The 24,602-nt window shown below is 44.4% G+C and overlaps 1 protein-coding gene and 1 long non-coding RNA gene across 2 annotated transcripts in view; both read left to right on the forward strand.

The window, feature by feature from the left end:
• efnb3b (ephrin-B3b) overlaps nucleotides 1-8,875 on the forward strand; it is a 95,565-nt gene extending 86,690 nt beyond the window's left edge. Inside the window, exons 4-5 of the mRNA XM_066681444.1 lie at nucleotides 1,333-1,401; nucleotides 7,475-8,875. Coding sequence (XP_066537541.1) covers nucleotides 1,333-1,401; nucleotides 7,475-7,902 — 497 coding nt within the window. The 3' untranslated portion in view covers nucleotides 7,903-8,875. The remainder of the gene's footprint in view (nucleotides 1-1,332; nucleotides 1,402-7,474) is intronic.
• A 5,393-nt stretch (nucleotides 8,876-14,268) lies between these two features.
• LOC136706874 (uncharacterized) overlaps nucleotides 14,269-24,602 on the forward strand; it is a 95,653-nt gene continuing 85,319 nt past the window's right edge. Inside the window, exons 1-2 of the long non-coding RNA XR_010804161.1 lie at nucleotides 14,269-14,331; nucleotides 22,513-22,581. This is a non-coding gene — a long non-coding RNA (uncharacterized lncRNA). The remainder of the gene's footprint in view (nucleotides 14,332-22,512; nucleotides 22,582-24,602) is intronic.

The raw sequence follows: 24,602 nt of genomic DNA on the forward strand, positions 1-24,602 counted from the left end.
GTGAGTGTGTGTCGCCCTGTGAAGGACTGGCGCCCCCTCCAGGGTGTATTCCAGCCTTGTGCCCAATGATTCCAGGTAGGCTCTGCGACCCTGAACTGGATAAGGGTTACAGATAATGAATGAATGAATAACTACTAGAACTGCAGTGTAACTTGCAGCAGTTACAGGCATAAGAACTTAGGGTTCTAGAATTAGAGTCCTGTTCCACTGCTCCACAGCCCAGAGGGGGGCATGTTAATACCCTGGGCATCGGGCATGGTGACCTTGGGCTTGTGTGCAGATGCTCCAAAGCGTCCAGCTTCATTGCATGTTTTTCTATGTGTGCAACTGAACATTTGTGTTCACACTGGCTGCACCTTACATTAATGACGTCTTTATAGAGGTGTCTAATAACTCGTGGACATATAGCGTATGATATGAGGCACATTTCGGAGCCCAACATAACACCACTGTCATTTTAAAACAGATAAAGAGTTTTGTGAATTAGTACATCCCTACTGACTAACATTAATATTTATTTACACTTTTTTATCTCCTGAGTGTTCTCTCTCTCTCTCTCTCTCTCTCTCTCTCTCTCTCTCTGTCTGTCTGTCTCTCTCTCTCAATCTCTATCTCTCTCTCTCTCTGTCTCTCTGTCACTCTCTCTCTCTCTCTCTCTCTGTCTATCTCTGTCTGTCTGTCTTTCTCTCTCTTTCTCTCTCTCTGTCTCTTTGTCTCTCTCTCTCTGTCCATCACTCAATTTCCCCTTCTCGTATCCCTCCTCACTAAGGCATATTCTATAACCTGCTTCTGTGCTTTATCTTCCATGAATTTTATATCGATTTTTTTACATTATTAGCATTGCACATTCCTTGCAAATATTCCTCCTCTCTCCCTCGCTCTCTTTCTGTCTCTTTCTTACTCTCTCTATGTTTGTTTATCCGCTTTGCGGCTGAAAGGTCACGTCTGTTTTGTTTGTCATCTAAATAAAAGCAGCTTTGCCTGGTGCAGATTTCTGATGAGATAGACAGCAGACACACACACACACACACACACACACACACACACAAGGACATGTCATACTGAAAAACAGAAAAAGCCACAAAAGCAACAGTGGCCCATAAACTGAAGAGGCCTGTGGCGGAACTGATCTGATTGGCCCAGTCAGATTGGCTTGGTCTTCATAAGCAATGTCTCCTTCAGTGCTCACATGATTACAGAGCGTTTGTGAAGACGTTTTTCCAGCATTGTGGAAACCTTTGAATCGGACTGGGCTTCAGTTGTGGGTTAGACCAGTCAAATGTAGAACTCCGAATAAAACAAAAAGGGTTTCCTTGTGTTTATTTTCCACAGGTCCCTACGGACTGCCCCCGAAGTCTGCTAAACCTGACCAGCCTGGCCGGCCCACCAACAGGAACCCAGGTAGAGCACTTCAGACCAGACATCGTGTACTTAGGAACATTGTCTGGCCAAAACAACCTCCTTAAATCTTAATGTTAATTTAATGTAAACACTTTAAGATATGTTTGTCTGTGAGGAGTGTGGTGTGTTCTCCCTGTGTCTGCGTGGGTTTCCCCCGGGTGACTGTCTGTGAGGAGCGTGGTGTGTTCTCCCTGTGTCTGCGTGGGTTTCCTCCGGGTGACTGTCTGTGAGGAGTGTGGTGTGTTCTCTCTGTGTCTGCGTGGGTTTCCCCCGGGTGACTGTCTGTGAGGAGATAGACAAGGAGGAGATATAGACAAGATTAAGTCGATTAGAAGTTCTGAATGTCTATTTTGATTAATTTTCCCAAACTACACTGAGCCCTATATTCTGTTTATTTACTGAACACACTAAAAAGATGGAACTCGATTAAAAACAGCGTAAATGGAGATGTACATTATGTAACATTTAACATTGTAGACTCATATCATCCAAAGTTTATATCTGGAAACACCTGGCAAACACTCAAAGCAGACTGAGAGACATCCAAATTGCATCAGTAATATATGGCAGGCTATTACAGGTTCCAGACAATATCAGTGATGATATAAGGCGCATTGCAAGGAGGCTGAGCTTGAGCCTGCTGTAAAAATATCACACAGACCACTTCTTTATAGTGAAACCGCAGGTTAAGGGAGAAATAGCGTGTCCCAAATGTAACATAGATGCAGCTCATCCTAGCAAAGACCCAAAACGTCTCTCAGACACAGAGAGAAAGATGGAGAAGGAAGCAACAGATGGCGAAAGAGAAGGAGAATTAACGGATGCTGGCGCATGGGTCTCGTTTGATATATTCCATCCCTCTGCTCGCACTCTCTCTCTCTCTCTCTCTCTCTCTCTTTCGCCCTGGGAGTTTTCAGTGCCGGAGGCAGAGTAGGGTTTGATAATGGCTGTCCTGGGAGGGGAAAGGGGCTGCAGGGAGGATAGGGGAGCCATTTCAAAGAGTTATTATTGCCATTAGTTTGGCGCCCCGGTTTTTGTTGGTCCAGAGAGAGAGAGAGAGAGAGGGGGAGATAGGGAGGGAGAGAGAGAGGGAAGGAGGGAGAGAGAGAGGGAAGGAGGGAGAGAGAGAGAGAAAGAGAGAGAGCAGTGATTATTACTCGTTCTTTGTACTTGTCATGGTTTTGTTCTGTCAAGAACTTCCCAAACTGTTCTTTATCTCTTATTCTCCTCTCTCACTCCTTCAGACATATCAGAAACACACACACACACACACACACACACACACACAAAACCCCATATATGTGAATGCACCATTCCAAAACTCTCACACAGACCTATACGCTTGTCAGATAGAGAGAGGGAGAGAGAGAAGGAGAGAAAGAAAATTAGGGAAACAGGTAGAACAGAAAATGAGAGGTAGAATGAAAGGAGAGAAATAGAGAGAGTGGCTTAAGGCAGAAAGAGACACAATGTAAGGGCTAGACAGAGGGAAAGTAAGACGTTAAGGGAGGAAAAGGTGGAACAGAGAGGGAGAGAGAGAAGTCATAGAGAAAGAAATAGAATAGAGAACCAGAGAGTGTATGAAGACGAAGAGTTAAAGAGGGGTTTAAGGGGGAGTAAGAGTGACAGGTTAAGAATAGTAAAGTGCGAGAGGGGCGAGAGACCTGCAGTTTAAACCACAATTACTGAGACAGAATAATGACAGGAACACGAAAACAAGAGCAGAAGAGTGATGGAGGAAGAATGGACACTACCCTTCTCTCTCTCTCTCTCTCTCTCTCTCTCTCTCTCTCTCTCTCTCTCAGGCAGATCAGCTTAGGGTGCTGAGAGTGGAGGGTGGGTCATTATGAGCACAATAACACAGAGAGAGAGAGAGGGAGAATTGTGCCCAGCATAATGATGTACCAATCGAGCGCGTCTGCAGACAGATCCCTCAGTATTACTGACCAATCCCCTGGCCAGCTGGAGCTGCTGCCGTCTCGCTGGCTAGTAGAAACACAAACACATACACAGCCATGTTTGTTTTTCATGCCTTGTCAGGACATGGTGTCATGCAAATGTTTATTTATCATTGCAGTTGGGCTTAAATTAATGGAGATAAATCTGTATGAACCTATATGTCAACATAATATGTCCCTATACATTTTATATATAATGTATTCCAAAAATTTGTATCCTTTCAACAATTAAATACACACTTTACAACTTCAGGGCTGTTCTGTTTCTGGTCTGTTTCCTGTTTATCTTCGGTCCTCCTGCAAAATCAGGAAGTGTTTGTCCTGAAAATGCATGAAAACAAACATGCACCCACAAACAAAATAAAGAGCATATATCCAACTCGGACTGTGAGCACATGGCACAATCATTTGACCACTATTTGGTCATTCACTCCACGGCTATATCATGAGTGTATAATTAGGCTCTGAAGTTAGCCATGCCCGCAAAGCCATGGTCTGTAAAGCTAACAATATGGTGTAATGTCATGGTGGTCTAACCTTGGTATTGACCACGTTCCACAACCATGGTCTTTTCACCCATCAGTTTAATGATGTAGAATCAGTCCTGGGAGTCCGGAAAGCTATTGCTCATTATCAATGAGACATGCCCTATTTTCTCAGAGCAATCCGTGGAGAAGTTCTGTCTTCGCATGGCGCTAACTGCTGTGCCTCTTTTGTGTGTATATGTAATTGCCAGTGAGACGTGGTCTGTAGCCTCAAACTGCATGAAGGGATAAGTCTGGCTAACCATGGCGTCCATCTTCCTTTTCTCCTGTGATTAGTTTTAGGTCATCACTTGAAGCATCTCGCTCAAGACCGAATAAACCTTAATTATCAACTAACAAACAAGTAGCTAAAAGCAAAAATGAGGTTTTAGAGTGAAATTTGAACAATGTTTACAAAATGCTGGCAAAAGTCCCATTCTTAATAAAAGGAATTTGAACACATTTCAGTTCGTTCCTAAACGTTTCAAACAGCTCCAGGGGCCTGGAGGTTGTGGGTTCGATTCCCGCTCTGGGTGACTCTCTGTGAGGAGTGTGGTGTGTTCTCCCTGTGTCTGGGTGGGTTTCCTCTGGGTGACTGTCTGTGAGGAGTGTGGTGTGTTCTCCCTGTGTCTGTGTGGGTTTCCTCCGGGTGACTGTCTGTGAGGAGTGTGGTGTGTTCTCCCTGTGTCTGCATGGGTTTCCTCCGGGTGACTGTCTGTGAGTAGTGTGGTGTGTTCTCCCTGTGTCTGCGTGGGTTTCCTCCGAGTGACTGTCTGTGAGGAGTGTGGTGTGTTCTCTCTGTGTCTGCGTGGGTTTCCTCTGAGTGACTGTCTGTGAGGAGTGTGGTGTGTTCTCTCTGTGTCTGCGTGGGTTTCCTCCGAGTGACTGTCTGTGAGGAGTGTGGTGTGTTCTCTCTGTGTCTGTGTGGGTTTCCTCCGGGTGACAGTCTGTGAGGAGTGTGGTGTGTTCTCTCTGTGTCTGTGTGGGTTTCCTCCGGGTGACTGTCTGTGAGGAGTGTGGTGTGTTCTCCCTGTGTCTGCGTGGGTTTCCTCCGGGTGACTGTCTGTGAGGAGTGTGGTGTGTTCTCCCTGTGTCTGTGTGGGTTTCCTCCGGGTGACAGTCTGTGAGGAGTGTGGTGTGTTCTCCCTGTGTCTGCATGGATTTCCTCCGGGTGCTCCGGTTTCCTCCCACAGTCCAAGAACACACGTTGGTAGGTGGATTGGCGACTCAAAAAGTGTCCGTAGGTGTGAGTGAATGTGTGTGTGTGTTGCCCTGTGAAGGACTGGCGCCCCCTCCAGGGTGTATTCCCGCCTTGCGCCCAATGATTCCAGGTAGGCTCTGGACCCACCGTGACCCTGAACTGGATAAGCAGAATGAATGATTTGTGTGTGTGAAAAATTAGAACTATTATAAAATATGGGTTGTTTAGTAGATACTTCAACCGATATTTCATCACCTTCATCCATCATCTTCTTAGCTAGCCAGGTCTCTGTGGCTTTGTTCACACTGCAGGGCAAATCAGATTTGTTAAATGAATCAGATTTTTAGAACAAATGTGCACAACGCAGGTTACAAGGAACCAAATTGGTATGGTCAGCCTGTAGGACTATTGGCTGGTGTAGCCTTATTGGTTGTCATAGTAACAACACGTGAGGACACTGAGAATGGGAGAGCAAGAAGAATTACATTTTGAATGATGAAGAAAAAATGGAGTCTCATATTGAAACCACCTTTTGCCTTTCAGGGTGCAGAATATCTGTTGGCTCTGCCAGAGAAAAAATTGGATTTGAGCTGCCTGTCTGAACAAGGCCTCTTTGTCTCTGTCTCTCACATTTACCCAGGAATATTGGCTCCACTGATTTAGCTTAAGATGCTGTATACTCCTGCTTTCTATATGGACATTAAGATCCATGAAGTATAATTTATTTATGTAGATTCCAACACTGACTTAGCTCATTGCTCGTTTGATATTAGTGATTCTATGTTTGATATCTTAGATACTTTTAGCCAATGGGATGATTAGAATATGTATGATCTCAGAAAGTCCGTCTGAAGCAGTTTCGTTGATTGGTTAAAGACATTAATTGGCCAAACGGAGTGTGAACTTTGTATGGACAGTGAATGTTATACGGCAGGACAAGGCGGCCCTAATGAACCTTCTGTAACAGTCAAAGCCCTCTGTAGGTGTCAAAAGATACCTCTTTAAGTCTGGGCTTTTATTCCCAACTATAAAGATTCCATTGCTATTAATGTTCATGTACCAATTAAATGCATGTCAAAATGCCTTAAAAGTTTCTAAAGTCATCACCTAAAACTATATACAATAGCAAATATAGAAAGGCACGGTGGTGCAGCAGGTAGGTGTCGCAGTCACACAGCTCCAGTGACCTGGAGGTTGTGGGTTCGATTCCCGCTCCGGGTGACTGTCTGTGAGGAGTGTGGTGTGTTCTCCCTGTGTCTGCGTGGGTTTCCTCCGGGTGACTGTCTGTGAGGAGTGTGGTGTGTTCTCCCTGTGTCTGCGTGGGTTTCCTCCGGGTGACTGTCTGTGAGGAGTGTGGTGTGTTCTCCCTGTGTCTGCGTGGGTTTCCTCCGGGTGACTGTCTGTGAGGAGTGTGGTGTGTTCTCTCTGTGTCTGCGTGGGTTTCCTCTTGGTGACTGTCTGTGAGGAGTGTGGTGTGTTCTCCCTGTGTCTGCGTGGGTTTCCTCTTGGTGACTGTCTGTGAGGAGTGTGGTGTGTTCTCCCTGTGTCTGCGTGGGTTTCCTCTTGGTGACTGTCTGTGAGGAGTGTGGTGTGTTCTCCCCGTGTCTGCGTGGGTTTCCTCTTGGTGACTGTCTGTGAGGAGTGTGGTGTGTTCTCCCTGTGTCTGCGTGGGTTTCCTCTTGGTGACTGTCTGTGAGGAGTGTGGTGTGTTCTCCCCGTGTCTGCGTGGGTTTCCTCTTGGTGACTGTCTGTGAGGAGTGTGGTGTGTTCTCCCTGTGTCTGCGTGGGTTTCCTCCGGGTGACTGTCTGTGAGGAGTGTGGTGTGTTCTCTCTGTGTCTGCGTGGGTTTCCTCCGGGTGACTGTCTGTGAGGAGTGTGGTGTGTTCTCTCTGTGTCTGCGTGGGTTTCCTCCGGGTGCTCCGGTTTCCTCACACAGTCCAATAAAACACGTTGGTAGGTGGATTGGCGACTTAAAAGTGTCCGTATGTGTGTGTGTCTGTGTTGCCCTGTGAAGGACTGGCGCCCCCTCCAGGGTGTATACCTGCCTTGCGCCCAATGATTCCACCATGACCCACCGTGACCCTGAACTGGATGAAGGTTACAGATAATGAATGAATGAAATAAATGAAAGAATGCTGATAGCCTACAGGTTTTTTAACTATTTTGGTTGCATTCAAACTTTTCAACAATGATCTTTCAGCTTTTATATTGATGTACTTCTATGCTACTTCAAACACCATGATCCAATATAATATTTAGTGTTTGTAAATGAAAATATCGGGGAAGCACCTTTCAGCAAATTCTAGTCATTAACTATTATGTGTTGCTTTGTCTGAGTTTAAAAATAAAACATAAAACCACAAATGTTCCATTCTCTTTTCATTTCTCAGGTGGCACCGGAAACACTACATTTCCCAGAGTTCCTGGCACAGGTGGTGCTCCTGGCGGAGAGAACGGCCCTCTCCCAGCCTCCAACATTGCAGTGATTGCGGGAGCAGCCGGAGGCTCCGCCTTCCTCTTGCTGGTCACTGCAGTTATCTGTGTGGTGTGTTACCGCCGGCGACACTCCAAACACTCGGAGTCTCATCACCCTCCGCTTTCTCTCTCCTCGCTGACCTCGCCCAAACGCGGAGGAGGAGGGGGCGGCAGCGGCAACAACAACGGCTCAGAGCCCAGCGACATCATCATCCCACTGCGGACTTCCGACTCCGCCTACTGCCCGCACTACGAGAAGGTCAGCGGAGACTACGGTCATCCAGTCTACATAGTCCAGGAGATGCCCCCTCAGAGTCCTGCCAACATCTACTACAAAGTATGAGGGCATGGGACGTCCTGACTGCCAGCCTACAAACAAAATACAAACCCACACCACACCAGGCTCGCCTACTACCTAAACCATAACAGTATCAACCGATTGTTCTCCCCCTTCTCTGCAGTCCAGCTCCGGTTGGATCGCTCTCAAGCCTTTTGAGTGTGCACACGACACCCACGCACCCACACGCACCCACACACACGCACAACACGCACACACACACACACACACACATTTATATATGCGCATAGACACGCAGCCCTAAATCACAGACTTTTGTGATAAATGAGGCGTGCGGATTTTAAAGGACGTGACGTGAAAGCTTCTTGCTCGAGGGGCCTCTGAGAAAAGTGCCAGAAAGTGAACTCTCAAATCAAAATGACTGAAAAACATGGAGGCAAACTGTCTGGCCCTCGACCGATCCAATGTTCCGTGAACGTTTGCTACGGTAACTCACAGCTAGTGGTTTAGTTCGTCCATTTGTGTTTGTTACTCTTCTGAGAAATGGGCGGTCCTCTGGCTGAGCCAATCAGAGCGCGGTTCTGACCCAAACGTGACCCCCTAGGCCCTGCGTTTGATTGGAGGAGGCATCGTAGCGGTATTGAGAATCTTGTATATTTTAATAACGTGCGTACTTTTGTTAGTGTGTAGGTTAATAATTATGACACTGTTGCACAGAAGTGCGTGCGCATATAGTGTGCTTCATTCGCAGTGGAACAGCCTGTTTCTCTCTGCGCGAGCGCGTGTGTGTGTGTGTGTGTGTGTGTGCTGGTGAGAGAGCACTGTACTCGAGTGAATGTGAGCGTGCTTGTTTGTTAGACTGTTTCAAAACCAAAACACAAAAAGTGAGCGAATATCAAAAAAGTTCTTTTTTTTTAAACTGCTTTGATCACTTATAGATTATAATTATATATGAATATTCATTCGAATAATTCCTAGATGTCTTTTTTTTTTGTTTGAAATGACAAATTTCTGTTGCTAGGCTCTTCTGTCTCTTTTATTTTTTATTATTATTATTATTATGGTCTGTTTTCATTTTCTTTGGCTTTACAAAGTGCTGACCCTGTTTTTTCTCCATCTTTTTTTATTGTAATTTAATTTAATTCTTTTTTATTTCCTTTTGCAAACCAAGGTTGTTGTTTTTGCATCTCTCTCTCTCTCTCTCTCTTTTCCCCACACCTCATTTCTCCATTTCCCAGGAGTCTCCACTCTCCATGTATATTTTTATAGCTCCTCGTACTATGATGTAGTTTTGAAGTTAGGCCTCGTTTGTGAAAGTGTTGAGGTAGAGGAACAATCCGAGAGAAAGTTTCTTTTATATATATATATATATATATATATATATATATATATATATATATATAAAATATATAAATACGTGCCAAGACACTTTCTTCTTTTTATACAGAGAAAAGAAGGAAAGAAGGAAGGGTGAAACGGGGGGTGGTGGTGAGAAGGGGGTAAAATAATAGAAGGCTGAAGCTGTCTATAGGGGAAAGAGATGGATGAGAATCTTCTGGAAAGAAGAGTGAAACAGGAAGTGTGTGGTAAAGACACATAAATGTACTCTCTCTCGAATGATGGCAGGATGGAAGACGAAGGGATGAGGAAAGCCACGGTGAGAAAGAAAGAAAAATGGAGCAACGGAGGAGGGTTTTTAATAGACTCTTGAAAGAGGCTGTGTGAAACGGTGCTAGGGTAAGAGCGGACACGGAGGTGTTTTCAACTACACACACACACACACATGCACGCACACACACAACGCTGCTGAGGGAAAAAGAAAGGGATCCAATCTCTCAGACGGACGGATGGAGAGAAATGTTCTTTCATAAACCCACTCACACTTTTTTTTTTCTGTTCTCAAGAAGTGAGGTGGAAATATTTGAGACTCATTTCAAATTCCTTCAGTATCTCACAACACGCCTTATAATACACACACACACACAGAGATACACACATCAACGAATCCACATTCTCATTCTGATGCCTCAGAAAATGAGAATGCACTTGAAAGGACATACACGTCTTTCAAGACTCACATTCAGCAACACACACACACACACACACACTAAGACTGCACAATCAAACTCCATTCTGCCATTCTGCTTGGGCACATGGATGCTGATTACCTCAACAAATGAAATCCGATTGGAGCACACACACACACCGCATACTGACACACACTTTCTGATTGCACTCATGCAGTTCTGGGACTGGAGAACGCACACCAAGTCGTGTGTTTCCTTGATTGTGCCGACATGAGACTCATTTCTTCAATATGTGTTCTTTTGCATCACTGTGTGTGTGTGTTTGTGAGTCTAAGAGAGTGTGTGAATGAAAATAAGCCGTGCTACTGCTTGTGTTACAGGGTTCAGACTGAAGGCCTTGTACACACACATAAATTGATCTGATGTTTTAACTTACAAGTAAGTGACCTTGCTGCCTTAAAAACAGAGTTTAAAGTCTGAAAACAAAATGGCTCCTTCTGAACTTAGTTTACGTCTGTGGTCGTCCTGTCCTTTCGGTTTAAACGTAATAATTCCGAGCATTTCCCAGACGTCTGAAACAAATCTGCACCAGTGTTGAATGTACAGATATCCAAACGAATCAGAGCATTTGTTTATGTAACGCTGTCCAAACAAGCAGCACCTTTATTGTTGGATGCACTGTGTTTTTTTCCGAGCCACTGCACAGTTTGGCTTGATTGGTTAGCATTATTATACATATATATATAAATGAATATAACAATACAATGTATGACTTATCTTACAGTTCAGTGTTTTCCTTCTCAGAAGAGTAGTTTGTGAGATAAGCGATGTAGAATGAGATCATCTTCTTTACGTATTAAACAAATGTCAAAATGGCTTAGAGAAATCACAACACTGAAGAGGAGTAGTAGGGTAAATGACGGAAATAACTGTTTATTATGTTGGCCTTAAATAAGTCTGATTAAGTGAATGTTAACCTTTACATGAAGTTCATTTTTATACATGAAGCACCTTGTGATGCTTCGCATCAGTGAAACTGTATCCGTCATAAAAATTAGAATTGGATCTTGCTGAAATTTAGTGAGTTATGCCTGTCTCTAAAGCGCCACTGTGCTGTATCTACCACTCTCTCGAGCATCACGTGTAATCAGACATCACGTGTAATCAGACATCACCTGTTATCAGACATCACCTGTTATCAGACATCACGTGTAATCAGACATCACCGGTTATCAGACATCACATGTAATCAGACATCACGTGTAATCAGACATCACGTGTAATCAGACATCACGTGTAATCAGACATGACCTGTTATCAGACATCACCTGTTATCAGACATCACGTGTAATCAGACATCACCGGTTATCAGACATAACATGTAATCAGACATCACCTGTTATCAGACATCACATGTAATCAGACATCACCTGTTATCAGACATCACCTGTTATCAGACATCACATGTTATCAGACATCACCTGTAATCAGACATCACGTGTAATCAGACATCACCTGTAATCAGACTCTCTGGAAAACACGTCTCGTTAAACAGTTTACAATATGGAAGGAAATACATCTGCCTTTGTCAGATTTTTGTTCTCTTAATCTTATATCTGAAAAAAAACTCACATTTCTAAGGCAGCCTGCATCCTTACTTTTAACCCATTAATGTCCAAATCTGAAATGCTTGCAGTTTTCCAAATCAGTCTAACCAAATGCTTATTACTTCCTTTAACCTATTAGGTCACATGCTCACTGGTGATTTTCAACAAAATGCACACAAATAAAACTATGTAATCATAAAAATATATATACAAACAGCACAAGTTCTGTGGCATTATTCCTTGGACATCAGTGGGTTAAGTTAAAGCAGTTAAGTGCAGTGCACACACACACACACACACACACAGTGAAATACATAAGTATGTAATATTGCTGGTGTGTAAAATACTCAGAGCGTGACTAAGTTAAAAATGGGAACATAGTAAATGCAGTTCAGATCTGAGTACTCTGGAGTTCTTTTACTGGTGTAACAACTATTGTTTTTCTTGTGGGTGTCTTGTCAATATTCTGTTAACACTTCACAGTCGCATCAGTCAGTGTTACTTTGCTGTTAAAGCTAAAAATTGAAAATGGTGCATTAATTTGCCACTGTCTGTAGGTATTCAATACATTCTCTGTCGGTCAGCTTTCAGATTTGTGTCAGGTCCGTATCTTTTTTGGGGGATCAAATACTGCTTTGCAGAAGCCATGTTTCTGTCCTGTGGATGTGGACATACGAGTGTGTGTGTGTGTTAGTGTTCCACACACACACACACACACTCACACACACACACACAAGCCCCAGCATCCAAGGACTTGTGACTACAAGATGCTTGGTGTCAGTGAGCTGGTGGAGATGAGTGAAGTCTAGCTGGACAATAGCGGCTGCCACAACACCGAAGACGCCTCTGGAAATAACAAACGTTTCTGGACTTTCGTTTGTTTTTCCATGTCATTTCGTCTCTGGAGCTATGTTTTATTTTTTTATTATTATTTTTGTACTGTTTCAGTTTGTTCTTGTTGTGCTTGCTTTGAAGCCATGGATGCTGGGATCTGTATTTTTTGTGCAGGCAAACAAAAACCAGAACGGAAAACAGAAGCGGAGGAAGTGAGGTCGATTCTGATTTTTTGTTTATTTGTTTGTTTGTTTTTTGTTGTTCCTTTTACGTAGAGAACGCTTCAGTGTGTGTGTGCGCGTGTGTATACATGTTTCTCTGTGCCAATAGCCACTGAGCGACGGCCTCTTTATGGACCTCCGTTGCTCTAGACTTGCTGTGTTGAGATTTTGTGGGACACTACATTTGTGTGTGAGATGTTTTTTATGTGTTCCTGTCATCCTCCTCTTCCTCCTCCTCCTCCTCCTCCTCCTCCCAGGCCCCCACCACTTCCTCTTTCTTTTCCACCTTTCCCTCCACCCCATACACACCCCCCTTAAAGGGAGGTTTAAAAAACTAGTACATTCCTTTGAAAAATGTTAATTAAAAAAATGACAAAATTTGTTTAAGCTCCACTCTTGGACTGTGCATTTTTTTTTTATTCTCTGTGTGTGTGTGTGTGTGTGTGTGTGTTTAATAAGGCAGGTTAGCACCACATGTCACCTCCCTGTAAGAAGTGATTGTTTAATTAATTACATTTGAGGCATTTATTGGTTAATTGTTTCTGAATTTGCTTCACACTGAACCAAATCATACAATTAAAATAACAGATTCTGTTTCTCATCCATTTTCTCTTTCTGTCTCACTGTCTTCTGTTTCTCTTTTTCCTTTTTCTCCTTCTCTGATCTGATCTCATCCGATCTCTCTCTCTCTCTCTCTCTCTCTCTCTCTCTCTCTCTCTCTCTCTCTATCAAAATCTGTTTTTTATTGTGCTTACTGGGGCTTCCATAAAGCTACAGGTAATTGTGCAGGAAAACTGGTTCCTGTTTATTCTCATACTATCAGATCCAGGCTTTCACCGAGGGCCCAATGTGATTGAAGAAAAATACATTCTTATTAAGTTAATGTAATCTGATGGTATATGTCTCCATTTTACCTGAAAGCAGGGTCTGATTTAAATCCACTAAATAATGCAATAAAATAAGCCCCCATTCCTTCCACTTGGCAAATCAAAGATGCAGGAATAAATGAGTCCATGTTTTTAAGGGGTCCAACGTCCCACTTTAGGACATTTGTGTTTAGTTTATGCACAAACAGTCATGATTCATTTTTACATGACCATATTCCAACCTCTCTGTTGCCTCAAAGCAGCCATTCAGAGTATTCAAGCCTAAAGTAACCAAAAACACTGCCATATAAGCATCACCGCAACTTCTCTCATACCGCATCGAGGTCTTAATTAATGTGGAATAGTCTCTTCAATGTGTTTTAGAACACATTATTTACTGCAAACCATAAAAGTGAATAGAAAACAGTTTTAACTGAATGCTATGCGCATCCATGTATTCAGAAACCACTTCAGGATCTGAATACTGCGGACAGCCTCTTGCACAACATTTTCAGTTTACCGCTTCAAAAGCAGGAGGAATGCTGTAAAATCAGATTTCGTGATAATAGTCTTTACAAGTATGGAGAAATTTGATCCCGTAATATATGACATCTTTGCTGCCTGCATCTGTGACGTTTGGTTGTTTTAGAGTTCAGTGAATCATAACTTCACTTTTACTGTTTACAGCAAGTCATACAATGTCCTAAAACACACTGACTAGTCTGTGAAACGTTTATTGTGACATAGATGTGGTTTAAGAGGTGTTTTGGTGATTGGTTATTGGTGTAACTGCTGATTTCCAACGTTTGTTATGCTAGCAAGGTTAGCCTCGCAGCTTTAGCTACAAACTAGCATCACCATGGAGACGCAGCTGCGGAAGCATACGCTGAGGGACGTCTTTAATAAACCACAAAACAGGGTAAGACACAGATTACATTCTTCTAACTTGACAATGAAAATGACACTTGACAATGAACCAACAACACACGAGAACACAAAGACGGCTGTACGGGAGACGCCTGTGAACACTCAGGGCTCGTAGGTGTAGGGGGGGGAACAAAATTAACTCCTGAAACACACAGACAGGGACATGGAGTATGAACACTAACAAAGCAAAATCAGACCTCTAATGTCCTGACTGATCAACTGGGTATGTGGTAAATCATATTATTTTTAATCAGACTAACCCAGTAAACAATTAGCCGTTGAAATAACGTAATGACCGCCGTCTAATCAACGTTCTCTTAAGGTTGAAAACCAAAGTTGAGAAGACGTCCAAACAGACATTGAAAAGACGTATTTTGTACGTCCGTTGACGTTATTAATTGGTCCCGAAATAAATGACTTGTATAAAACGCGTTTTGGACGTCCACTGACGTTATCGATTGGTCACCATTTAACTAACTTATTAAGATGGATTTTGGACATCCATTGACGTTTAAAACATGTCCTTGACGGACAGACTACTTTTAGACGTATTTTGGACGTCCATTGACGTTTAAAATATGTCCTTGACGGACAGACTACTTTTAGACGTATTTTGGACGTCCGTTGACGTTATTAATTGGTCCCGAAATAAATGACTTGTATAAAACGCGTTTTGGACGTCCACTGACGTTATCGATTGGTCACCACTTAACTAACTTATTAAGATGGATTTTGGACGTCCATTGACGTTTAAAACATGTCCTTGATGGACAGACTACTTTTAGACCTGTTTTGAACGTCCGGGGGACGTTCCTTGTTTACTGGGAAACCCTTAACAAGTTTACAAACAACATCAAATAAACATATTCTTTTATTAGCGGTGCTCTGTGATGGTGGTATCATGGCCGATGAGATGGTACTGTTTATAATTTGTTTGTTTGGCAAGTTGCATAAGAGCACCATATGCCACTGGGCTATTAGAATATGGAAATAATAATGTAGCAGTGATCTAATATGACTTGGGCCTAGAGGAGAAATATCTGTTGAAAGCGGAGAACAAAAAAAATATATATGAAACACACACACACACACACAAGCGTACACCGAATATTCTGCGGTCATCATTACTTTGTAATCATTTTTCTCCAGATGCACTCATGCTATGATGACGACTATTGGTGGTGACTGAGCTGATAGCTACCATATGCAGGACACACATTTTCACATACTGTTCACATACACTGCTGGATGTTTGCATGCCCTTATAGAAGAATATTAACATACACATAGTCCCTCATACACTTATATTTACATTACACATTCATAGACATAAATACCCCCATGCGCATTACATTACACATACAATACACTGCTCAGCTTTGGGAACAGAGCAACAGCGAATGTGGTTTTTCCATTCCACTTGCCCTAAGAAGAGAATTTCTTCATTGTTCATTTAAAAAGCAGAGGAAACTAATCTAAAACTTTGGCCTGCAGTGAAATCAATTAGGAGATAATCCTGGCTAATCAGATTTGGACAGGTTTCTGCAGCGAGCCTCCACAGCCAAAGCACAAGACTGGACCACTTGACTTAATGTCACCGCAGGAGCCGCAAGGTTGTGTTGCTATGGGGACCCTGTCTGAAGGTCAGAGAGAGAGAGAGAGAGAGAGAGAGAGGGATTTCTGGCTGGCCATAATTTGACCATTTAAAAAGGTGTTGGGTCATCTACATTATTTTTGCAATGATCCTGATTGAGAACAGACAGGGGAAAAACATAAAATATTCACACACACACACACACACACACACACACACACACACACCTTCCTTCTCCAAAACCACAGGAGAGAAAGTCCAGCTCAAGACCTGAAAAAAAAAATTCTCTCTCTCTCTGTCTGTCTCTCTTTGTCTCTCTCTTGCTCTCTTTCTCTCCCTCTCTCCCTCTCTCTTTCTCTCTCTCACTCGCTCTTTGTCTCTCTCTCTCTGTCTCTCTCTCCCTCTCTTTCTCTCTCTGTTTCTCTCTCTTGCTCTCTTTGTCTCTGTCTCTCTCTCTCTCTGTCTGTCTCTGTCTCTCTCTCCCTCTCTGTCTGTCTCTTTTTGTCTCCCTCTCTCTCTCTCTGTCTGTCTCTGTCTCTCTCTCTCTCTCTGTCTGTCTCTGTCTCTCTCTGTCTCTCTCTCCCTCCCTCTCCCTCTCTGTCTCTCTTTTTGTCTCCCTCTCTCTCTCTCTCTCTCTGTCTGTCTCTGTCTCTCTCTGTCTCTCTCTGTCTCTCTCCCTCTCTCTCCCTCTCTGTCTGTCTCTTTTTGTCTCCCTCTCTCTCTCTCTCTCTCTTTCTCTCTCTTGCTCTCTTTGTCTCTGTCTCTCTCTCTCTCTCTGTCTGTCTCTGTCTCTCTCCCTCTCTCTCCCTCTCTGTCTGTCTCTTTTTGTCTCCCTCTCTCTCTCTCTCTCTGTCTGTCTCTGTCTCTCTCTCCCTCTCTGTCTGTCTCTTTTTGTCTCCCTCTCTCTCTCTCTCTCTCTCTCTCTCTCTCTCTGTCTCTCTCTCTTTCTCTCTCTTGCTCTCTTTGTCTCTATCTCTCTATCTGTCTCTCTCTCTCTCTGTCTCTCTTTTTGTCTCTCTCTGTCTCTCTCTCTCTCTCCTCTTTCTCTTTCTCTATCTCTCTCTCTGTATCTCTTTCTCTCTCTCTCTCTCTGTCTCTCTCTCTCTCTGTCTCTCTCTCTCTCTCTGTATCTCTTTCTCTCTCTCTCTCTCTATGATATATTGGTATATCAGATATTATTTTTCAAAGTAAAAATTCACTCAAATAAAAATGAAAGTCAAACTCTTGTGTCTACACTGATGCTGCTCTACAGCACATTCTCACTGATGTAAGGGCAATAGGACAGAACCAATCTGTCTCAGTCTTTTTTCCTTTCTCTCCCACATTCCCCACTTTTTTTCATTATTTTATTTTTTGCTCTCGCTCTCTCTCTCTGATTGAACCTGTAGGCAGTGTGTTGATGGCAAGCGTCTGATGAAAAACGAGTGCTTAACTAGTCACCAGGAGTTCCTCTCTAATCTCTCCTTCTCCCACACACTGGCCACTGATTTCCTTCTATCCCCAACTCTCTCTCTCTCTCTCTCTCTCTCACACACACACACACACACAAACTTTTCCTGTCTCTTTCTTCACCTCTTTTTTGCTTCCCTGCATTCTTTTTCTTTCTCAATTTTTATTTCTCCCTCATTTTCACTTTCTCGTTTCCTCTCTCTCTCTGGGTCATTATACTTAATAGTCGGCCCGATGACACGTGCAGCTGGGTTTGGTAAAAATCGAGTGAAAGACAGAGAGAAGGAGAGGGAGAGATCAATTGTGTGCAGAAAGAATAAGAAAGAAAGAGGAAGGGAGAGCTGAGAATATGCAGAGTTTGCTGGCGGGAGGTTGGTGTTAATTTCAGATGATTAACCTTCAACTATTACTCTGTGATGTCACACACATCTCTTATTACAACTATGTACTGTCTCTCACACTGAACACACACACACACAAACACACACAATCTCTCATGGTCTCCACTTCTCTCACACACACAAAGAAAAAGCACACAGGCCCTCGGGTCTGAGTAAGAGTGTCCGTAAATCTCTCAGTGACTCATGCCTAGTTTTTTTGCCCTCAGCCACAGTGATACGGCAGTGGTTCTAGCTGTGTGTTCTCTATAGCCGTGGATTGCTATGAAGTTGTCCACACATTCCTTTCAACTGTGGCTCAGTCACAAGTGCACGACACATGGAAAAAGCCTTACCCAGAAGCTGACAAGTCGATAACCTGAGTATGACGATAGTGAGCTGTGAATCTGGAATGTTGTGCACAATGTAAAAACAACCATAAAACAGACTGAAATGATGTTAAACTGAGAAATTGTATTTATTTTTGCTGTTTGAAAAATATTAAATTAAAATCCAAATGTTGTGTAGTGCTACAAAATATAAACAAATTACTTAATAGGTTTTTTCAATCACATGGTTATGGAGCTCCAGGGACCTGGAGGTTGTGGGTTCGAGCTCCGGGTGACTGTCTGTGAGGAGTGTGGTGTGTTCTCCCTGTGTCCGCGTGGGTTTCCTCCGGGTGACTGTCTGTGAGGAGTGTGGTGTGTTCTCCCTGTGTCCGCGTGGGTTTCCTCCGGGTGACTGTCTGTGAGGAGTGTGGTGTGTTCTCTCTGTGTCTGCGTGGGTTTCCTCCGGGTGACTGTCTGTGAGGAGTGTGGTGTATTCTCCCTGTGTCTGCGTGGGTTTCCTCCGGGTGACTGTCTGTGAGGAGTGTGGTGTGTTCTCCCTGTGTCCGCGTGGGTTTCCTCCGGGTGACTGTCTGTGAGGAGTGTGGTGTGTTCTCCCTGTGTCTGCGTGGGTTTCCTCCGGGTGACTGTCTGTGAGGAGTGTGGTGTGTTCTCTCTGTGTCTGCGTGGGTTTCCTCCGGGTGACTGTCTGTGAGGAGTGTGGTGTGTTCTCCCTGTGTCCGTGTGGGTTTCCTCCGGGTGAATGTCTGTGAGGAGTGTGGTGTGTTCTCTCTGTGTCTGCGTGGGTTTCCTAATAATGAATCCTAAGTAATCTGTTGTCTATATTTATGTATAATGTTAAAGTTTTTTAAATAATGTTAACAACCTAAATATTTTGAGGTGCCTATGTGATTATTCACTGGGTGTAGATTTAGTTGTTTCTCACTGTATCTGAGTATGAAAATGGGTGGAGCTTGTGGGCATAGTAAACCCAAGCAATGTAAACAACCGTGCTTCAGTTTCTCTCTTAGCTTTCACTGTACCTTTGGATTTATATTGAGCTTACACACTGAGTTATGTGAGATGATGTCACATGACAAATGAGTTTGAACCTCAGTGGTTTGCAGTATCTCTAGCACTATCTATACTTTAAAGTATGCATACCTGGCAAGAAAGACAAACTAGTAAATCTCAGATACTCAGGACGGTTCCTTTAGGAATTGATAACAGTATGGTGCAGTACTCCAGAATTCACCGTCCGGTGTAAAGAACATTGAACGTATTTTGGATGATCCATGACTTTTAAAGTAAGCAGAAGAGAGGGTAAATTGGAATATCACTTTAAGCCAAATGTCAGGCCCATTGTAAAGGTGATGATGTATTAGCCAATCCTCATGTTTGGCTTAAATTACATAGTTCAGTGAGAAATCCTTTGTGAGATACCCTCAGGTTTAAGTTTCGGATATCACTTCTTGACACGGGGACGGTGAAATGAAGGACGGGAAGCGGCAAAAGTCCATCTCTTGTTTCCTTGCCTCAATACCTGGCATAACACCTCCTACACTTCAGGCCACCTGGGAAGTGAGCATGAAGCAACTTGTGTTTTCTCTGAGTTACAGGATGAGAGTGTTGCTTCTGCAGGTTTAGCTCAGCATGCAGCTCACTGGTCCTACTGTGTTCAGCCAAGTGTTGCAGCCTCGGTCACTTTGTCCTGATGTCTGCTGACCTTGGGTCAGTCCCGCCCAGTGTCCAGCATTTCTCATTGGGAGCCTCGAGTATATGTTCACTGACCTGAAGTCAGCAGTGCCCAGCCTGAGACGACTCAGAGACGGCACGACACACACGCCACACACTCCTTCCAGAAAATCAATACATGCTTGCCTGGTTGCGTTTTTTCCCCCTGCTTCTTATCCCCTGCGGGAACTCTTGTTCTGTAGGGGATTTGGAGATAATATGAAAGTGACAAGCAAAAAAAAAACAGTACAACATCTTGCCAGCACAGTCTCTCACATACACACACATAGGCAAGGGCACACACACACTCTGATACTCATCTGAGACAATGAGGAACGGCACAAAGGCCCGAAATTCATTTGAAAAGTTTTTTTTTTTTTGCCCCTGAAAAAATTCCCAAAGCGACAAGGGCCCTTCAGGACCAAAATGGCCGCCCTTCTGTCTCCTCTTCTCTCACTCTCACTCGCTCTTTCAGGGCAGGAAAGAAAAAGAGAAAAAGTAAATGAATCACCAGTCCGCCCCCCCTCACACACACACACACACTCCCCCATTGCTTTATTGAGGCAGCTGCACCCTTTGACCTCTGTGCCTGTGGAATGTGTGTGTGTGCTGCATGCTTGTGTGTGAGAGACAAGAGGGGGGTCTCTTTTCTTCCTTCAACAAAGCCTGTCAGCTCAACAATGGAGACGGAGAACAGTGTGTGTTCAGAAAGCCACTGGGCCGTGTTAGCAGTTAGCGTGCTAGAGCAGAAGGAGAGAGGAGAAGGAGGAATAGAAGTGAGGGAGCAAAGGAGAGAGAGAGAGAGAGAGAGAGAGAGAGAGAGACAGATAGTGGGTATTTGTTTTGTCTAGGTACACTCATAAATATACCATTTTGTTTCCAGAGAACCAGGCCCCTGTGTGTGGGTATCTGTCTGTCTTTGTGTGTTTGTGGGGGTGTTTGTTTTTGTATATTTTTCAAACAAATGCATCCAGCTTTCCTTTGAAGGAAATGTTTCCTAAACTATGATTCCCCTTTAGTATCGGATCCTGATGTGACAATGAAAAGAGTTTTTATACAAAAGCAAAATGTTATATTGTTTAAAATGGAGTCAAATTATTTCTCTAGATTCTGAATTAAAGATAGGCTCATGCAGTGGAGGCCTAGTACAAGCATGGCTAGGTTTAACACATTGACGAGCTAGTTGTGGCACGGTAGAGCAGCAGGTAGGAGTCGCAGTCACACAGCTCCAGGGACATGGAGGTTGTGGGTTCGATTCCAGCTCCAGGTGACTGTCTGTGAGGAGTGTGGTGTGTTCTCTCTGTGTCCGCGTGGGTTTCCTCCGAGTGACTGTCTGTGAGGAGTGTGGTGTGTTCTCCCTGTGTCCGCGTGGGTTTCCTCCGGGTGACTGTCTGTGAGGAGTGTGGTGTGTTCTCCCTGTGTCCGCGTGGGTTTCCTCCGGGTGACTGTCTGTGAGGAGTGTGGTGTGTTCTCCCTGTGTCCGCATGGGTTTCCTCCGGGTGACTGTCTGTGAGGAGTGTGGTGTGTTCTCTCTGTGTCTGCGTGGGTTTCCTCCGGGTGACTGTCTGTGAGGAGTGTGGTGTGTTCTCCCTGTGTCCGCATGGGTTTCCTCCGGGTGACTGTCTGTGAGGAGTTCTACTCCAGAGGAGTCCAGTGTTTTGGGGGCCTTTGTTTAACTGTTTGCTGTTGGACCTGGTGAATTAAGTCAATGTGCAGCTGCTAAAGTGTCCCATTTTATTTCATACATCAACATTATGCAGCTGAACTCTAATTGTTTTAAATCTCTTCAGACTTTGCACAAAGTATTCTCTTACATAAATTATTTAATGCATTTGTCTGCGATCATTATTTTTTATCCTATTGATGTCTTGACATTGTGTTAAAAACGTGTGTGTGTGTGTGTGTGTGTGTGTGTGTCTATTTAGCCCACGCAGCATGAGAGCATGCTCAGTGACTCCCTATAGCGCATGACATCAGCAATGTCAACCTAAAGCACTGCCAATTGCTCCATTCAAAGGCTCAATGTGTGTGTGTGTGTGTGCGCACTGAGTCTGCAGCTGGGGTACAGACAAAGGTGTTTGTCACACTCTGCTTCAAAATGTGGGTGTGTTTGAAATGTGGATGAGGGTGTAGCTGAGCCATACACACATCTAGCTCTGCTCTATCGATCAGTGAGGTGTGTGTGTGTGTGTGTGTGTGTGTGTGTGTGTGTGTATGTGGGCCCACAGTAATATTAGTATTGGCCTGTTTTAAGTGATGAAGCTTTAGCAGTGTGTTTGGCTCTGACCTGCAGCTGGACAGCCTGCCTGAACTAAGCCTGCCGTCCCCACTGAGCTCAACCATAATACACTACACTGACAGCAGCTCACTGAGTAAAGCCTGATCCACTATTCTCCCAGCAGGATCTCTGGGACAGCCATTAAACACACACACACACACACACACACACACAGTCCAACCAGCCAAAACTTTTCTTTTAGTTACTGGCAGCATACTTTTAACACATCTTCCTGTACTGTGTAAAACCCCAAAACCCAACTGACTCAAAATAACTTGGGAAAGGTGCTGAAGCATCTCACAGCTCCTATGTATATATATATATATATGTGTGTGTGTGTGTGTGTGTGTGTGTCAATAGGTTTCTGTTCCTTGCAATAGTGATTGACTTAATGATGTTTGTTTGGTTCCTGCAGAGGCTGACTGCAGCTTTAATCAAATCACCCTGATTCTCAGACTCCTGAAGGCCCGATGAACTAAATAAAGTAAGGTTTCAGACAATTACACAATGACCACAGCTGCTCTGCTAGCCCATATATCGCAGTAAGAAAGCATCGCTGATATCCAGTGGAATAACTTATGTATTGTTTGGTTTAAAGTAGTAAAGCCCACACTGAGCAGTGAGTCTTGTCTCCACCGTCTATGATCTTGTCACACAAACACAGCATGGGTGGAACATTTCTCTGTTGACCACCAATCAGAAATACTAATTACCTGCTGCCAACCAATCAGCAACTTGCTCATTCTTGGATTGAATGCAGTTGGATGGGAATTTAATATTTGCTGGAATAAGGGCTAGTTTTACTGGAGATCAGACCACGGCAAATGCAGACGCTCCCTGGTGCTACAGAGAATAGATGAGGATAACAAGCTAAGAACTAAAGTTAGCAGTGAAGTTACCTTACTGTGTGACCCCCCCTCTTTCTGTTCTTGTCTCAGTCTGAAACGTACATGTTCGGTTGAACAAAGTTATGATGCTGGTTTCGTTTGAGTTTGTCGAAATTTAGAGGAAGGGGTTAGTGATATGGCTCTAAAATAATATCATGATATTTCAGTGTATTTTGGTGATAATGATATTCTTGGCGATATGACACCACAGATTATTGCAACAAAATCATTCATTCATTATCTGTAACCCTTATCCAGTTCAGGGTCACGGTGGGTCCAGAGCCTACCTGGAATCATTGGGCGCAAGGCGGGAGTACACCCTGGAGGGGCAACAAAATCAATGTTACGCACATTCACACCTACGGACACTTTTGAGTCGCCAATCCACCTACCAACGCGTGTTTTTGGACTGTGGGAGGAAACCGGAGCCACACGCAGACACAGGGAGAACACACCACACTCCTCACAGACAGTCACCCGGAGGAAACCCACGCAGACACAGGGAGAACACACCACAGTCCTCACAGACAGTCACCTGGAGGAAACCCACACAGACACAGAGAGAACACCACACTCCTCACAGACAGTCACCCGGAGGAAACCCTCGCAGACACAGAGAGAACACAACACACTCCTCACAGACAGTCACCCGGAGGAAACCCACACAGACACAGAGAGAACACACCACACTCCTCACAGACAGTCACCCGGAGGAAACCCTCGCAGACACAGAGAGAACACAACACACTCCTCACAGACAGTCACCCGGAGGAAACCCACGCTGACACAGAGAGAACACACCACACTCCTCACAGACAGTCACCCGGAGGAAACCCACGCAGACACAGGGAGAACACACCACACTCCTCACAGACAGTCACCCGGAGGAAACCCACGCAGACACAGAGAGAACACACCACACTCCTCACAGACAGTCACCCGGAGGAAACCCACGCAGACACAGAGAGAACACACCACAGTCCTCACGGACAGTCACCCGGAGGAAACCCACGCTGACACAGAGAGAACACACCACACTCCTCACAGACAGTCACCCGGAGGAAACCCACGCAGACACAGGGAGAACACACCACACTCCTCACAGACAGTCACCTGGAGGAAACCCACGCAGACACAGGGAGAACACACCACACTCCTCACAGACAGTCACCCGGAGGAAACCCACGCAGACACAGAGAGAACACACCACAGTCCTCACGGACAGTCACCCGGAGGAAACCCACGCTGACACAGAGAGAACACACCACACTCCTCACAGACAGTCACCCGGAGGAAACCCACGCTGACACAGAGAGAACACACCACACTCCTCACAGACAGTCACCCGGAGGAAACCCACGCAGACACAGGGAGAACACACCACACTCCTCACAGACAGTCACCCGGAGGAAACCCACGCAGACACAGAGAGAACACACCACACTCCTCACAGACAGTCACCCGGAGGAAACCCACGCAGACACAGAGAGAACACACCACAGTCCTCACGGACAGTCACCCGGAGGAAACCCACGCTGACACAGAGAGAACACACCACACTCCTCACAGACAGTCACCCGGAGGAAACCCACGCAGACACAGGGAGAACACACCACAC

This window comes from Hoplias malabaricus, chromosome 9, assembly GCF_029633855.1.
Source record: "Hoplias malabaricus isolate fHopMal1 chromosome 9, fHopMal1.hap1, whole genome shotgun sequence".
NCBI classification, from domain to species: Eukaryota; Metazoa; Chordata; class Actinopteri; order Characiformes; family Erythrinidae; genus Hoplias; species Hoplias malabaricus.